The sequence below is a fragment of the Chiroxiphia lanceolata genome, chromosome Z, assembly GCF_009829145.1.
Source record: "Chiroxiphia lanceolata isolate bChiLan1 chromosome Z, bChiLan1.pri, whole genome shotgun sequence".
Classification (NCBI taxonomy): Eukaryota; Metazoa; Chordata; class Aves; order Passeriformes; family Pipridae; genus Chiroxiphia; species Chiroxiphia lanceolata.
Genome location: NC_045671.1, coordinates 69,773,251 through 69,790,893, shown reverse-complemented (window position 1 = coordinate 69,790,893; position 17,643 = coordinate 69,773,251). Strand labels below are relative to the sequence as shown.

The window sequence follows — 17,643 nt, the reverse complement described above, 5'->3', positions numbered from 1 at the left end:
GTTTAGGCCTCCTCAGTATAAATTCTCAGTTGTAGCTTCTCATATTTGAATGTCCTCCATTGTAGTTCCTGGTCTCTCTGACTTTGGTGTGTGGGGATGCTTGTACTCTTGCTGCACACACATGGACAAGAATAGATCCCATCTCAGGTGGAAGAGAAACTGTTTTCTTTCCGTACTCCATTCACTGCTTGTGTGTCTGCATGCACTGGCAGCAGGCATGCCAGTTCTTGCCAGTTGTGGGGGTGAATTTTGGGTGCTGTATCCAGACCCTGGCATGGTTTTATCTTGACTAGCTAACATCAGTCAGAGTGCTTCCTCCTTGCCAATGTTTTCAGTCATTTTGGAAATGGATGAGGAAAACAAACAAAGCGCACAGACCAAACCTGAGAAAACTGGCATTGGAGAAGAGGACAAACTGTCCATTGACATAGCTGCTGTGTTCAGCCAGCCACGCTGGCAGAGCCACATGGCCCTGTGATTGCAGCATGGGCTGGTCGCACACAGAGAGGGGAGGAAAAGGAAATCAAGCATGTGTTAAGCTGTACCTTTAGTCTCAAGTGTGAGTGAGAAAGAACTGCTACACTTGGAAGTACTGTTGTGCTTCCTTACCCCTTGCTTTGTGACCTGCCCCTGTTGCAATTAGGTGATTTTTGTCCACTTTGCACCTGTTCATCTTTACTGTCTAACATACTGGGAAGAGTTAGAAGTAAGACAGGATCTGCTCCTATGCTGTCTGTGTCCTCTGCCTATTGCCTTTTTAGTTTCAAGGCACTGTAGGCAGTCAGGTAGAATGGGTGCAGCATGGCCAGACTGAAATAATGACTTGCCTGTTGATGGGGCAGCCTTACTCTAGTCCAGGGTGCGAGAGGGAAATTGTCACTTCTGAGCCTGAGTAAGCATTTAGATCAGGGGGAGTCCTGCACACTTTGCCCACGATCTTAGCACTGTGTGTAGTTTTGGGCACCACAACATAAGAAAGATATAAAGCTATCAGAAAGTATTCAGAAAAGGAATACGAAGGTAGTGAAGGGCCTAGAGGGAGAGCCATAGGAGAAGCAGTGGGGTTATTTAGTTTACTCAGCCTGGAGAAGAGGAGACTAAGGAGAGACCTCATCTTAGTCTACAACTTCCTCACAAGGGGAATAATAGGGGCAGGCACAGATCTCTCTGGTCACCAGTGACAGAACCCGAGGGAATGGTATGAAACTGTGCCAGGGGAGGTTTAGGTTAGGAAAAGGTTTTTCACCCAGAGGGTGGTTGGGCTCTGGAACAGGCTCCCTAGGGAAGTGGTCACATCACCAAGCTCGTCTGTGTTCAAAAAGTGTTCGGACAATGCTCTCACATGATGTGACTCTTGGGGATGGTCCTGTGCAGGGCCAGGAGTTGGACTCGATGACCCTTGTGGGTCTCTTCCAACTCTGTTCTGTGGTTCTATGAATCCGTCTCTTCTGGTTCGTTGCTTGGCCACTGGACCACCTTAGAGACCCCTGGAGTGGTCTCTACCCAAGAAAGAGCAAAGGCACCATAAATAGGTGACTGAAGTTCTCCAGAATTCATTCTAATTGAACCCTGAATGAGGAGGGAGCCAGAAGAGGAGGAAAACATGATACCGTACTAAATATAGTCTGCACACAAGAATGGATGTACTTTGTATTTTACTCTTTCCTTTCTGCTCTGAATTAAATTAAGAAGAAGGTGTTGATTTAGACTGTGGTGTTGGTATTAATAAGCAAAGGGTGACAGCGTGGTCACCTGTCTAGTTTCCTGTCTAGTTTGCTTCATCCATGGGTGCTGGAAGATAGTTTTGACAGTTACTAAAAGATGAAAGAAAGACTGTTCTAGTTTGGCAGCTGTGTGATGACCTCATTGTTCATTTATTTAATTATGCGTGTTTCTTGATAAAACAGATTCTCGTAAAGGGAACAGACTCAATTAGGCTATGAGGCTCGTTTTCAGCTCCTCTTAAAGGTCCAGTTTTGGGGTTGCATGTGACTCTTGCTTTGTCTCTTTCTGCAGATGGAGTTCACTGTCTCACCTGTGCCATGATGCTGCTGAACACAGACCTGCATGGCCATGTGAGTATGCACAGCTTTGTGTAGACTGCTCCTGTCAACACCATGCTGGGTGGTGGCCTGCTCCTAAAGCCCCTGCAGACAGCAAACAGTGAGAAGGCTGCACTCCAAGGCTGTTGTCCTGGGCAGGCCTTTCCATCACGCCTTTCCAGTCATGTGTAAGCTGGCATTGTGCCTGGCTTTGCCATAATGTGTGAGGATATTCTGTGTCCTCAGGCCCCTCTTCCTGGTGTGCTTACCATCCTTCCTTGGTTGCAGCAACTGGCCCTGACCAGGAAGCTGTGGATGGGATTGACTTCCCCTTTACAGTATGTAAAGACATGTGGGAAGGCGGAAGAAAGAGGGGAGGAGCGGATGTTTTAGAAGGGTCACAGAGGGAAGGTGATGTTTGCAGGCAGCAGTTGCAGGGGGCAGATCTGGTGAAACCAGAGTTTTGCACAGCCAGACTAATGATGGGTGTGCACAGAGCCAAGAGAGTGGAGGGTGGATATGGGCATGCTGAGTGGGAGCCCTCTGTTCCCCCATGGCACACTTCTCCCCACTGCCTGCCTGGGGGAAATAGTATTCTGGTTTGAGTCCTCTTAGTCACACTGGTGCAGGGTGCCAGCAGCCCTAGGACGAGTATTTCAGCACCCATGATGCAATATGCCTGCTATGTATGGTATTCCCATGCTGATGGGAGGCTTTCTCTACCCTGGAGTTAGGGTGGAGGGGGGAAAACACAGGGATCATGGCATAATAGCATGCAGGATCATTGTCTTCAGCCAGGTGGCTCTGTGGTTTCTCTGTGGCTGAGACCCTTTGCTGCACTTCCAAGAGCTCTTCCAGGAGTGTGTCAGTTGGAAACTTAGACAGCAAGGATGGTGAGTTGGGCAACAGGAGATAGAGTCAACCTGGGTCTGTCACCAAGGGCTGTTCAGCCCCTGTGGGTGCACCTCTGTGGTGGGTGCAGGTGATGGAACCAAGGCTTGTGTGTTCTTTGCCAGGAGTTTTGAGACCCACCTCCCGTTCATTGAATGCCTTTGTCTGAAAATTGTAGTAAGGAGAAGGGAGTTGTGAAGAATTTTTTCCCTGAAGGCTTAGGCTTCCCCGACTGAGGAGCGCGTCAGTGACGTGTGAGGGTGAGCAGGGGTACAGCAGCAGGTCCCAGTTTGCCTCTTAGCACACACAACTTCTGTTGAGCACAGCTGAGATGTCACGCACAGGTATCCTGCTCCCCAGAGTGATGAACACCCTGGGGTTCCTGCTCTGCAGCCTCTCTGGCCTCACAGTCCAGGGAGGGAGAACAAATGGTCATGCATCAGCCTGGCAGCAATTCCTGTTGCTCCCTGCAATTCTTTAGTGGGCTCTACTGTCTTCATTAGGTGCTGGAGTAAATAAATAAATAAATAAATAAATAAATAATCCAGCTGTGACCCATCATTGCTGCTGCTGATTTGCAGCTGAAACCTGGCTGCTTGTTGCAGTGTGTCACTTTGCAGGTTTACCCCACTGGCAGTTGATAGTGTGTTTTTACATATATGGAGCTGTAACGTTTACCAGAGTCCTACTTGTGCTGTGTCATGTGTGTGTTATCATGTTCCCTCCATCCCCTCTGATTTCCTGTAATTTTGATCTTCCTCTTGCTGCTTTGCATTTTTCCACATAGGTGGTAAGTTTGGCATTTTTGACTCGGAATGCAGCCCTTGCAGATATGCCTAATTGCCTATTTCCTAACAGAGATAATGGTCTGCCCCATCCTTACCAGGAATTTGCCGGAGAAGGAAGCAAATGAGTCACTGGGCTTGTCTACACTCAGCTCCATTTGTTACTGACTTACTGATCATAAGTGCAGACACTTATTTCACAATAAGCTCAACTGCTTGTGGGGCTGTGGTGCTGCTGCTCTGCTCATTTCACACTTCCTTTATGCTCTTGTAGACAAACTCTTACTTATCCCTCTATTTTCCCTGTCTTGTCACATTTCATTCTCTTCGTAACAATAATTTTGGCTAGCTGGGTCTTGGAGATGCACGCTTGCTCCTCTGCACGGAGGTCATCACCCAGGCGGGAGCTAGAGACTCTTAAGGTATCTCTAAACACCAGGCACATCTTGTGGAACCTCTGTGGCACTGTGCAGAGATGTTAGCTTTGGTCCTGGACCAAAACAGCCATTTGTCTGCAGTGTCACATTGCTGTTGGGAATCTGTTGAATCTGCTGTTCACTGTGGGGAAGCTGCAAACTGCTGCGTGGAGGAAAGAAACAGAAGCAGGCTGAAGTCTCAGTGAGAAGGGAAAACATTTGCAAGTCTACTAGACCAGCTCCAGCTTGCACCTAAAGACTGCAGTTGTGAGCTGCATTCTGCAGTCTTAGCAACCAGAGACCCAGAGTTACAGCCAGACTGTGTTGTCAGGATACTTCTTGTTGTGTGTGGGAAGCTGTGCATTGTTCTGGTATTATTGCTTGCCTTCTTTCTGCGGGTCTGTGCTGGCCACAAGCTGTGGGATTTTCTTTTCTGGGTAGGTGAGGCTGATGGTCAAGATTTGGTGGTTTTCCATCTCTCCCTAATCCAACATTATGAAAGGGAAGCAGAGGATGTGCAGTCCAAGCTGTCATGTAACTGTAACATTAAATGACTTGTTTTACCACTGGTGCTCTCCTTTGGGCTTCGTTCCTGTATTAATTTGGGCTCTTGCTTCTAGCCCAAGACACTTCTTTGCACAAAGCTCTTCTGCTGTATTTCTGCAGACAAAGCATATTCTGACCGTGGAGAAGTCATCTTCACCCCTTTCTCTTGACTGGCAGAGTGCCATCCCCAGAGATACCATGGTCATCACAGAGCCCCGTTTTTTCTCTGCCTTTACTATGTTTCACAGCTCACCTTAGGCTGCTTTCCTTTTCTCAGATCTCTTTTGTTTTCTTTTTCATCAATGCATTGTTGTCATTGCTGCCCACGCACAGGGCTCCCCACATGCTAAGCTTGGGACTTCTAGCACCTGGGGGACTGAGTACAGACACTTTCTCTGAGGGGTGATGGAGACTGGGATTCAGGAGCAGTCAGGGCAGCCTCAAGCCTCTGTATGGAACAGTTGGGATCCTACATGAACATAGCTGTTCCTTTGCCATTTGTGACTCAGTTGGACAACTTTCAGTCTGAGAATAAGAGAAGAGAGAACAGAGAAGAGAGAAATGAGAACAGTCTTATGGAAATGTCAAGGCAGCCTCAGCCTGTTAATCAGAAGAGGTAATGGCTGCTTCTGGGCATCATACTGTAACTGAGGGTGGTTGATACTTGAAGGGAGCATTGGAAATTTTAAGAGAAAGGTCTGGAAAGAGCCTCAGTCAGCTGTTCCCTTGTGCCCCACAGCAGATTCAGGTAGAACTTTTCCGTCAGAGGCTGGTAGAGCCTTTTGAGATGTGGATGTAAGGCACCATGGAGTTACTGGAGAGCTTCATCATTGCCCTCTTCATTACCCCCAGTATTAAGTTGTCCTTCTTTTTGGATGGGTGTGTGGGCCCTTTGGTGCAAAAACACCTTCCCTTTTCTGGCTATATGCATACAAGGATACTTGTCTCTGAGTAATCTCGTGAATGCTTTCTTAGTGCTGCCTGCCTTGGGCTTAAAATGAGAGCAGGGAGGTGCATTTAATCTGATGTTGCTCACTCATGTCATTTTGGAAAGCAGCAGGAATATGATGCTGTGTTTCTCTGACATCCCTTCCAGAACATTGGGAAAAAGATGACCTGCCAAGAGTTTGTTGCTAACCTTCAAGGGATGAACGATGGCAAAGACTTCCCAAAAGGGCTGTTGAAGGTAAGGAATTAACTACAGAACGTGGGTTTCGTTTTTACTGAGCAAAGCTTCAAAACAAACACTGGGTCTTGCATTTCCTGAATCTTAATTGTCAGACATGACAAGCGAGGGGCACGTTTCTCCTCCCAGAACATACATAATATATACAGTGTTTATTCTGTTGTTTTCCCTCTTGCCTTCACTTGATAGTGATTGAGATTCTCTGCAGCACAGAGAGGTGAGACTGAACTCCGGCAGGGCTGGCTCCAGAGCTGTGTGCCTTGTGAAGTCCTGTGCCCATGCCAACCCAGAGCGCTGTCTCCTGATTACACTGGGCAGAAGCAGCCAGTTGGTTCTGACTTTGAATACTTAAGAGCTAATCTTTATCTCTGTGTATCTGGAGGGCATGTGTGTTTTTTCATCAAAGGTGCTTTGGGGTTTTCACATTAGAACTGGAGATGTAATTTCAGATTATAATGTGCTGTCTGGCACAGGCTGCTTTGCTTCGGGTTTTGTTCATTAAGTTTGTGCCAGGAGTTAAATATGAAGAACAGGGAATAAGGCTGAGCAGGACAAATCTTGTTTCATTGTCAATAATAATGAGAATGTTTCACTTCTTTTTTGTCTGATTGCTGGCGTGAAACAGCAGTCTGTTTGAATGAAGGCAGGTGCGCATACACTAGAGTTCTTAATTTTATTTTATTGTGATGGAAATAAAAATAAGAGGCTGCTGCATCTGAGAGCTGACCCAAAGCCTACTGAAATAAATCAAAAGAGTTTCTGTCTCTTCTGTGGGTTTTGTGTCAGGCCCATTGTGAAATACAGATGTACCTGCATGGTTACAAGTGGCAGACTTTGTTTTCTAGTATTGGTGGTTTCTTCAGTTCCTCCAGCCTCTTCAGGGAGCTTTTTGTTGGGCCCTCCTGCCTGAGATCTTACTAAGTAGTGAGGAATATAAACTCAACACCCCTTTATTTTAGATTTATCGTCTTTGATTTTTAAATCTTGATACAGAATATTCATCTGTCAGCAGCAACACTTGAAGTTATTTTTCCCGCAAGGAGTCTCATTTCTCAGTTTGCCATAGAGGGATGTGTTGAGATTAATTTGCAGGCTAATTACAGCACTTATTGAATAAGTAGATCTCCAAACTGTGTTTAAATAACCTTCTGAGTGCACTGATGAGAGACTTCTGCTGGTGCTCACCTGCTGTTTGTTTTCCTGCTGACAGAATTATGCAGCTGGGGCTGTACCTTGGCATTTAGTGCTCACCTGCTAATGCTGAGACTGCCTGGCTCTTCTCTGGGCTGTCCAAAGCAAGGATCAGGGCTCAGGATTTTTTAGATGTAGACAGATAGAAAAAGTTCAGTGTCAACGTCCCACTTTACCTGGGGCTTTCTGCCCTTTTTTATGTGCTGCCTTGATGTCTTGAGGACAGAGGTGAATCCCAGCCTTGGTCTCTCATCTGACTTGTCTGAAGATTGGCTGATGAACTGACCCTTGGTTTTTAATTTATCAGTGGAGCGAGTGGTACTAATTGTGCATTTCAGTACCTCCTGCATTCACAGCAGCCACCCTGCCACTAACCGTGTGATTACAAAGACTTAGCAGAAATTAATTTTGCATTAGTCTCAATAAATTAAATTCACAGAGCTCTGCTTCAGCACAGCACCAAAGTCATTTGGCTTGCTGCTGCATTAGCAGTGTAGCTAATGGGCTTTGGTGAGGCTGCAAGCCATCTTCCCGCGTCCTTCCCCAGCTGCCTGCGAGAGGAAGAACAGTTTCCACAGGGTGGCAGTGTGTCCCTGTGGGAGTGAGGTCCAAAGCACCCACGGGTGAGTAATGCAGACCCATGGGGAAGCAAGTGGGCTTTTCTGCCTCTCCAGTCTCTCTGTGTTGTCCTCGTAGCCCTGCTGCACCGCTCTGCAAAGCTCTGCGGCTCTGCTGAGTCCTGGAGCAAAGCTGAACAATGCTGGAGGGGAGGAGAAGACCAGGGAGAGCTGAGTGTTCATCCAGGGCTCGTGAAGCTCCGTGCAGCATTTACTGTGGATCCGGTTCACAGTGTTAGGGGGGCAAATACTACTTGGGCTATCCAGGACAGTCGGCTGACAGGCATTGATCAAACATTGTCTTCAGTCAGTCCTTTCACCCCTGGTGCTGCTGAGTGCAGAGTGTGGCCCTGAGTGTTTTGTCTGGATAGGAAAATAACCCATCAAGGGGCAGACATCAGCATGTGAGGAGTGACACACTTCTTTGCTATCAGCCTCAGAAAACTCGGGACATCAGATCCAATTGCTCCTTTCTTTACACTTCTCTGAGGGAGCCATCTTTTTGTTTTGTTTTTTTCCCAACGATGAGAACATTTTTGACACCACAAGGCCTTCATGACCTGATTCTCAGAGTGTTGCTGTCAGTGCTTTGAGAACAGATATTTTACTCTGTTTAGAGATAGAAATGAGAAATGCTAATATGATCTTGCTCACCTTGTGTCTTGCTGTCTGTTCATTAACACTGAAAAAAATTCTGCTTTCATACACCCATCTGCACAAAGATTCATTGCCTTTTCTTTTTCCTCATTCCTTTAGTGAGATCTGAGGTTAGTTTTAAAGTTGGGATCCATAAAGACAAATGTGCCAAACTGTGATTAAAAGCATTCTTCTCCCCATGGGATCTGCTTTCAGTATTCATATATTCAGTACTTTACCAGGCAAGCAGATATATATGTACCTTGCCTTTTACTCCAACTTAGCTCCAGTTTGACTGTCCATCACACATCCCATTTATCTGCCATCAGCTGCTAGTAAAGATTGGACTTGGAGACAGTAGCCTGATTTCCACTTGTGTTCTGACAGTGCATTCTGACCAGAGAGTGATAGTTTATACTTAACTTCAGGGTTCCTGTATGCCTTCAAACTGGAATAAATTCCTTGTAAATGAGAACCACATTCCCAAGCTGAAATTTTTCTCTCTGATGTAAATCAGGATCATCTATCTCTGTGGGTCTGGGTGATGTAGAAGGTGAGTCAGGACTGCTTTAAATCAGGCAGACTAAGGTTATTGGAAGTTAATTTTTTCAAAAGCAGGAAGACTTCTTGAAACTCCCATCCTTTGAGCTGTCACAGTCCAAGCATGCAAATAATTTTATATTGTGCCAAGCTGTTTTCAGGCAAGGTAATCCTAAATTCCAGCCTTGATCTTATACTGTAGCAAAGGTCATTTTGTTCAGGTGAGTTGAGGCGTTGGAAGGAGTACTAAATACTAAGAGTTGTGACCACTGTGTGTTCTAGCTGGTGCTGCAGTACTGTGGTCTGGAGTGGCTTGATCCTAAGGCTGTTAATGAATCACGTGGTTACCAGCATTCACAGGTGGGGATGAGTGACAGGTTTACAGAGACTTGAGTGAGACAAAGAGACCCAGCTGCAGCTCTCATCTCTTAGGAGTGAAGTTACCCAACATCCCAGATTAGCTGCTGCAGATGCTGCAGAGGTAAGGAGCAGAAGGAGCACCACCATGAATGAGAGAGCTGAACAGTTTAACAGCAGAAACAGTTAAAACAACTAAGTTCAACCTGTGGGTTGTTAGCCTAAGGGAGTCATGACCAGACCATTGTTCTCTTATTGCTGTAGAAAGGGAAGCCATGACTAGGGTCTCCCTACTTGGAAAATAACAAAATCAGTCTGACAGTTTGGCAATGTCAAGAACCTCATGATTACAGTGTAGGAGTGGTTCCTTTCTCACATGCTCATACCAGTTTTAATCTGGTATAGTGACACTCTGTAGTGACACCACAGCCTTCTTTAAAGCTGGTCTTCACAAGATTTTCTGGAATGAGAAGGAGATTGACTTGGAAAGAGCCTACTTTTGGCCGTGCATGGTTGCTTCAGTTCCTACCAGCACTGTGGTCCCCACAAATAAAGTGCCAGTACTGTGCTGGCCACTGTGTCTTCATCTTGTCACCTTGTGACAAGGTGTGTGGGAGTCCACTCTGTCAAGGTGGCAGTGACAAGGCCTTTCATATGCAAGGAGAGAAAATACTGTGGTCCAGAGAGCCTGCAAGGAGTCTCCTCTGAGGAAATGGGTCCCTGCTTTTGTTAGGCAGTGTCCTGGGAGGGATGCTCTGTTGTCAGGCTGTGTGCAAAGTACCACCTGTCCTGCATGAGTAAATATCCTCTGCATTTACAGTGTCCAGGGTACCTCGTTCATGGAATCAGGAGCATCACCCAGGCTCTGACACGGGGCTGACTCTGGTGGCTGTGCTGCCCTGTGACACGGGCACTGGACGTGAGGGAGTCAGACCTGGCTGCGTGTCTTCTGGTAGAAGGTGGTAGCTTTTCATTGACCCATTGTACTGCCTGGGAACCTCCATCACGCTGAGGCACCTGGGATGCCCTGCAGGGACTTGGCTAGCATCATCCTGGCAGGGGCTTCTGATGGGGATAAGACGCCAATCCTGCTTAAAAGATCTGCTTTTTCTCAAAGGCTGTTTTTTGGATAGACCTTATCTCCTGCAGAAGCACTGTAATGAAGTGACCAAATTAACTTAAGAGTTGCTGGTGCTGAACTCTCCAGTCCTCCTTAATTTCCTAAATGATCTGAGTTCTTGATCAGGATTCCTGGGATATGCAATTTCCTGTAGAAGCTGCAAGGTAGGGTTTATCTAATTTTGCTGTCAGTTCCCTGCACTTTAATTAAGGATTTTATTTTATTCTTTGCCACTGTCTTTCTGCCTCCTCTCTCTCTCTTTTTTTTTTTAAATCCCCTTTAAAAGCCCTCCAAAACAAACACTCAGTGTAAAGCGAATTAGTGGCATCTGCTTCATCCATTCCAATCATTTCAGGTATTTAGCAGAGAAAAGGGAATGAGCATCAGGTGGCTGACTCCTTCCTACACACCCCCAGCCCTTCCTTTACACAGAGGAAATCACACTGATCGGACTGCTGTGTACACCCTAATTGCTCTCATCAGCAGTCTCTGCATTCCATCCATTTCCTCTATGGTAAGAAATTCCCACTTTCCAGGGAAACCTGATGAATTTGGGGAGACAGCAGCATGTGGCAGCATGCCAGAAGGCCCCCAGGAGGACAGCACTGACTGCTCGAGCACCCTGCAGTTGTGGGCAGAGGAAGGGTTGGAGGGGACCATGTGTCTTTGCTTCACTGAATAAGACAGAGCTCTGCCTTGATGTTTCTCCCCCAAAATAAAGTTTTTCCTCTTAAAAATATTTCTGTTGGAAATAATATTTCTGGGCCATTTCTTATTTGTATGAAATGGAAGATCTGTTGCCGAAGGCCCCTTTCAGCTGCTAGGAGACAGCAGAGTCTAATCTGGCAGTATAAAAGTCAGGGAATGCAGGATGGAATCATTAATCCTGGTCTTCAGCAGTTGTTTGCGAAAGCATCCTCTCTTAGGAGACACAGAGCTGTAGTGACTGAAGGGAATATCTGACTTGTCTTCACTCCTCTCCCATCCTTGGTGAGAGCCTTCCTGCTGTGATGATCTTTGTTTCCTTTGACTTGCAATTTTTTGAGAGTTGTCATTCAGCCTTTTAAGAGTAATAACCACTCATCATGCCTGTGCAGAGCTGTGAATTGAACCAGGTTTTGATGGTGTGTGCATTGTTTTGTATCCCTGGAATAACAGAGATCCTTACACCCTCCTGCCCTGTTCAAATGCAAGTGTATTTTCTTTTTCCATTCCAAGAACTTGGTTCAATGCATATAAAAGAAAAATCTGAAATCTGTATATTTTTTCTCTGGTCAAGTAAGCTCAGATATCATGTTGAGGAAACCCTCATCATAGCAAAAGCCTGATGCTGTGTGTCTGAGCAGAGAAAGCAGTATTTTGTACAAGGCTTAAACCATAACATTTTGTAATGGGGGATCCAAGAATAAGGATTGCTCTTCATAGTCTAGGCATGGTACTAGGGGTTGCTTATCTCACTAGGAAACAACATTTCAGGATAGACCTGTTCCTGCTTTCATGGTCTGCACTTCTCTGATTTAGTTTTGCTCCTCCAACCTTTCATCTCTTTACTTTCCAGTTGTTATTCAAAAGATCTCACCTAGTCTACCAGGCTTTTGTGTCAGCAAGGAGTGAAACCCAAGCAGAGTCAGCTAAGAATTTCCATTACTACTGGCTGCAATTACGTGGCTCAATGCTAGGCTTATAATGAATGTTTGGGGGGTTAATTTTCGTCTGTGGAGGCAAGGTCTCTGCAGCGTCTTGTCTAGGTTGATCAGACAAGGGAATATTTGATGTTTAGCTTCTCCAGCCTATCAGATAGCCAAGGCTGTCAGTTGTCTCCTACTTTAACTGAAATACATAGCAGCTCCCAAGGATAAATGTCACCCTTTGGAGCTTACCATTTCTTATGCTGTCAGTGTGGAGGATACAGACTGGTAGTCTCCAGGAATGATGTGCTCTGCCACTTTAAAGGAGGAATTTTGGACTCTTTTCAGGCTGGGAAATCTCTAATACAATGTCACACATACATTTTGGTCCCTATGACATATTACTCCCACCTCCATGTAGGTAGAAAACAAATTCTGAAAAACATTCTTTGATCTTCCACCCACTGATCTGCTTGAAATTTAAGTTCTGTGCTTCATCTCCAGGGAAGGAGGAGTAGGAATATAATTTATACCATATTAAAAAAAAAAAAAAAAAAGAAGAGGAGAGAACATTACTTCCACCAGTTTTAGGATTATTGCTGTATAAATCTTTGGTATTCCTTCCATTTATCACCAACTTTTCAAATGGCATTGGACTATTCTTTCTCTGACCCACTTACACTGTTTTCTTTCAAACAAGAGTGCTAGGCTGACCCTTAAATTTTGAAAATGTTTTTTCTCCTTTCCTGTGATGTTAAATGGAACATTTAGTTTCCTTCAGAGGTCATACTTCCCCTGGATGATTAAGTGTTCACAAGAGCCTGGTACAAATACAGGGCAAATCCAAGGGACCGGTTTTTTGCCCTGTTGGCAGATGGGTTCTGGAAGAGGCATCATGTGGTTCAGAAAGGATTTCACCTGCTTTTGGTGCAAGGCAGCCAGACATGAGTCCATAGGTGCGTTCATAGGTACCTGCAGGAAGAGGATTTCAAAGCCTATGTCTGGTTTTCCCCCTGGAGCTGCTTCTTCCATAGTGCAATACGTACAAGCACAAGTGACTCGAAACCTGTGTGGATGTCAGAGTGGCCTCGATTCCCTTCCTCCCCCTCTCTTCTCCCACTTCTCCCTCTTCCACTCCCCTTTCTTTTTGCCCTCCTTTCTTTCATCCAGTCTTCCTTTCCCCCACTCTTCCTCTCCCCCCTCTTCCTTTCCCCTGCTCTTCCTTTCTCCTCTCTTCATTTCCTCCCTCTTCTTTTCCCCCTCTCTTCCTCTCCTTTTCCCCTTTTCCTTTTTGTTGTTACTGTGTTTGCTGTCAGCCTTGGAGAGTGGTTGTTTTTCATTTTTTTTAATGGAGATCTCTGTGGGAGTGCTGGGTGGTGAGGGGTTTATTTCGGTGCTGTTGACTCTAAGCTAAGCATGCTCTCTGCAAGGACAGAGGCAGAGGTTGTGTGCAGCTGATCTGAGATAGTTTTGTATCAGCATCAGTTCTTGGATCACCTTCCTGTGGGTTTCTGTCACAGCCATGCAGAATTTTAGGGGTTTGGCGCTTTTATGGATTTGTTCAAGGTGCTGCTGTTTTCTGCAGCTACATTTGGCAGCTTTAACTTAAGGAACTTGGTAGTCTGTGTTAGTTGATGCCTACTATGTGGCTCACTTTTTGTCAGCTCTGTTGACAGCAGATGATAATTCCTGAAAGAAGGAATTCAAGACGAGAAACTTTTTCCCTTGGATACTATAGTGATTTGCCAGGAAGTACAACAGCTAGTCCGTGAAACAGCTGTTTTAAGATCTGCTGCAAGGGACATGAAGATGGCTAAAGGCACCTCCTCACTTGCAGTGCTAATGAGGATAACAGGGGGCATGATTTTTTTGCATGCTGTCGTTATCAAGCAGCTTGTTTACATTAAACCTGTGGTCTCCTGTCATTCTCAGCAGGGCATCTACCTTAGGAGTGGTTTCTTTTGGCTTAGGGTGCAATGTGGATCCCAGAGAGGTACAATGATACCAGGATTGTTTTGATCTTCTACCAGCCATTATGGTTTTGTCGCTCTGCTCCATTTTAGGGGTTTATTGATGTAAAATGTCAGTTGTAAAGACCTGTGCTGTGATCACGAGCCAGCTGATTGTGGATGTGCTTTTAACGTGCTCCTCGTGTAACACAGAGACTTCAGTTGCCCTGACTTGGTCATCCATCATTCTCCCACCATTCCTGCTGTTACCCTGCTAGGATTCCTGTTGACCTGATTGCTTATGCATGTAGAAATGAAGTGGTTGCTCTACTATTTCTGCTGTTCACAGGGATGGCAGTTGTAGACATTTAGATTTAATATTGATTGTCAGCTCCCCCTAGTCAGCAGATCTCAGAAATCATTATCTTAATGTTACAGGAATGTTACTGTTGAGCGGTTGTTAAGCTCTAGTTCTGTAGCCATCATGTGTGAGTAGCTTATCCAACAGAATTAACTTTCCCCTCCATTTCTGTTTTGAGGAGGAATAAAAAAGGATGAAGGAAGAAGGAAAGCAAGCTTATGAGAGATTTAGTGTTGTTTATTTAACAAACAGCATTTAATGGCTGCGTTAAATAGTTCCACCTTTCTGTTCTATACAAATACATTTACTGGCTTTGGAGGGTAAATTTTAAGTAATTGGTGTGTGTGTGTTTATGTATTTTGTCAGCTTTTGTTGTTTGTGCTTTTGTCATTGGCATCAGGCTTAAATGATGCTAATGGATTCTTTTGGCTTTGTTTGAGGACATTGGAGTTCCTCTTCGGATACAGTGATGTCCTTAGGTTTGGATGCCAAAAGCCAGTGCTGAATTTTACTTTGAATTCTGCAGCTTTACTTCTTTTGTTATTGATTCGCTGAATGACATCAGGAGGACCGAGCAAGGACTGAGTACATTTTGCCTCCCAGGGAAACTTGACTGGTGGGAGGAACAGATGGGAAGGAGCTTATTGCAGAGTAAGTTGGAACAGCTGCCCATTTCCTCCATGGGTGATGTAGTCTGACGTTTTTCCTGTCACAGGTGAGGAGGTTTTGTGCAGCTTTAAAAGGATGAGATGGAAGGAATAATGGAGACTCTGGTTTTCCCCTCCTGCATCTGTGTTGACTCAAAGTTTAAAATTTTCCTGCTGGTTTATGATTTGTTACTTAGAGGAACGGATAAGGAAGGTCCATGGATAGGGTCACAATCGTTTTGGTCACTCCAGTGGTGTCACTGACTAAATAAAAATCTGCATTCTGCCCCATTCCTACCAGCGCTTTGCTGGCCTCTGAACAAGGGGAAGATTATGACTTCTTGACGCACCTGGAGGGCCCCCTGGGTGTGGTCAGCTTTCATTTTTCTGATATAGCACAGCTATTTCAGCCCCTCTCCAAAAACATCCCTTCCATCCCTCTGTTTATGCTAACAATGCACTTCTCCCTCAGAAATCCCAGTTGCTCAGCTACACACATAAATCAATTCTGTGTGCATGCTGATTCCTAAAATGGTGGGTCTTCTCTGATGTCGAAGAGTGGTCTTTCCCCGAAATACAGTCAGTGTGTACACAGGATACTGGCTCAGTCAGGAGTACAAGATTGTATTATTGCTTGCAGATGAAAATCAGGGGTGCTGATGAAATCTAAACCAAATCCCTAATCTGAAGACATTTAGGGCTTTAAAAGCATGATCTTAGGAGGCTCTCTCTTTTTGGGAGAGTGTGAGTCGAGAAGTGTTTTTCATACTTGGGGGAAAAAAAAAAAAAAGAACAGCCTGTCACCCTTTGGAGTTTTGGACTCTGCTTGGTTACAAAAGAAACAGACCTGTTTCTTCATGGAGGAAGGCTCCTTCGTGGAGGAGGGTTCCTGTCCTAACTGAGGATCTGCTAACCTCAGCTCAGAGAATGCTTTGTGAACTGCTGCAATTAGGCAGCAGTGACAGTGCTGTGGGCCAGAGAAATATTGCTGTGATTCAGTCTAGCTTGTGTTTAATAATAAAATTGCTCTGTGTAATTGACATTGGCCTAGGTCTGTGTGTGATATTTAGGGAATATAATTATTTCAGATGTGTTGAGGGTGCTTGGGGAGTTGGCCTCATAAGTCTGAGGGTGAGAATAATCTGCAAGGCAGGGGGCTGCTAGGATAGAGAGTGATTTGTGGCCATTTACGTAGCACCTGTCAGGGCCTGCTGCTTAGCTCATCTGGAGCGGTTTGACTGCAGTGAAAATTTTCCTCAAAAAAGAGATTTTCTTTGAAAAGCCTTTCCACTAGCAGTGGATAATTTCAGATGGGTTAAGTAACATAACACTTTCTTTTGGGAAGTGGCACAAGTAACTTAGAGTATGCAATTGCTTGTTGCCAGAGAAAAAGGTTTATTTCAGTTACTCTCCAGCAATGACAGGTTTGTGTAAAAAGGCTCTGGAGCACTTCTGAGATTTGATCTTAATGTATGAGGTAGGGATGGGCTTGCTAGACCTGACTATTGTGAAAATGAAGGATGCATTTTGCTTTTTGTCTGGGAGGAAAGAAATCTGTACCTTAAGCAGGAGGGAGGCAGGATCTGCGAGGAATCAGAAGTTTCTCAACCCAGGGACAGCTCTTGTATTGATATTTAGGTTGCCTGTTCCCTGCTCCACTGACTGTTGTCCTTCAGCATGGCCCATGTCTATTGCAGTCTGTGGGAAGGATTTCCACCTGTAGCACCCTTGGGGGTAACATGAGCAAAGGGTGACTGCTGTCAGAAGGGCTGCTGCGTGCTGGGGAGACAGCAGCACCTCCTACGAGCAAAAGTGCACCTAGGACCATAATGTGGCTGTCTAGCCATTTGCCCAGTAAGGATGGAAATCCCTGATTGCAAGAGATTGAGAAGATGTAACATGGGGAAAAGCCCACTCAGTTCATTTGCATCTTACCTACCCCTGGGTGCTGTTGCACACGACATAGGGTGAGCAAACTCCCAGTCTGCCTTGGCGTGGCTCAGCAGACACTGAATGGGACTCAGGTGTGAATGGGGACTGGAGCCTCTTCACCCAGTTTTTCAGCTGCCTGATGCATCTCGGCAGGGGACATTCACCCCAGCATGCCAGGGCAGCAACACCTTTTCCCTGTCTGCATGCACAGACTTGCAGCTCCCTGTATGTCATCGTGTGAGGGGCAGGAGAGGCTCTGGTGTCCTCTCAGACCCTGACCCCACTGCTGCTGTCCTTGCCCTGCCTGCTGAGCTGGTGGCACGGGGCAGGTTGCTGAACCCGATGTTAGCCTGCATTGAGGTCCCCATGCTGCAGAGTGTTCCAGCTCCTTGTGCTCCTTCTGCACAAGCTGTATGCCCTTCATGGGTTGGGGACAATGTCCCCATTGTCCACCTTTGCCTTCCTGCTTGCACAAGCTGCTCCACCTGCCCCAGTGCGTGTCGGCAGCTGCCACGATCCTGTGCTGAGCAAAGCAGAGCAGAGAAATCTCTCTCTCTCATCTGAGCATGTTGCCATGGCAATGCACAGTCTGCTGCACTCTAGGTCTCCAGGAGCCAGAAATGATGGTGCTTTTGCAACATTGAGGTAAACACCTCTTTTCCCTTATATAGCGCATCCACCCCTAAGTAAGAGTACCAGCTCCCACTGGTGTCGGCCTCCCCTCTCACCCTGCATGGGGGAGAGTGGCTCCAGGTGCCTGGAGCGTGCCTAACCTCCAGAGCCAGGCTCCTGTGGGTTG

General features: G+C 45.9%; 1 protein-coding gene across 7 annotated transcripts in view; it reads left to right on the top strand.

The window, feature by feature from the left end:
* Window positions 1–17,643, top strand: part of PSD3 (pleckstrin and Sec7 domain containing 3) — a 118,449-nt gene that overhangs the window by 52,273 nt on the left and 48,533 nt on the right. For all 7 annotated transcript variants that reach the window (XM_032674651.1, XM_032674652.1, XM_032674654.1 and 4 more), the window contains 2 exons: window positions 2,017–2,075; window positions 5,777–5,866. In XM_032674651.1, coding sequence (XP_032530542.1) covers window positions 2,017–2,075; window positions 5,777–5,866 — 149 coding nt within the window. The remainder of the gene's footprint in view (window positions 1–2,016; window positions 2,076–5,776; window positions 5,867–17,643) is intronic.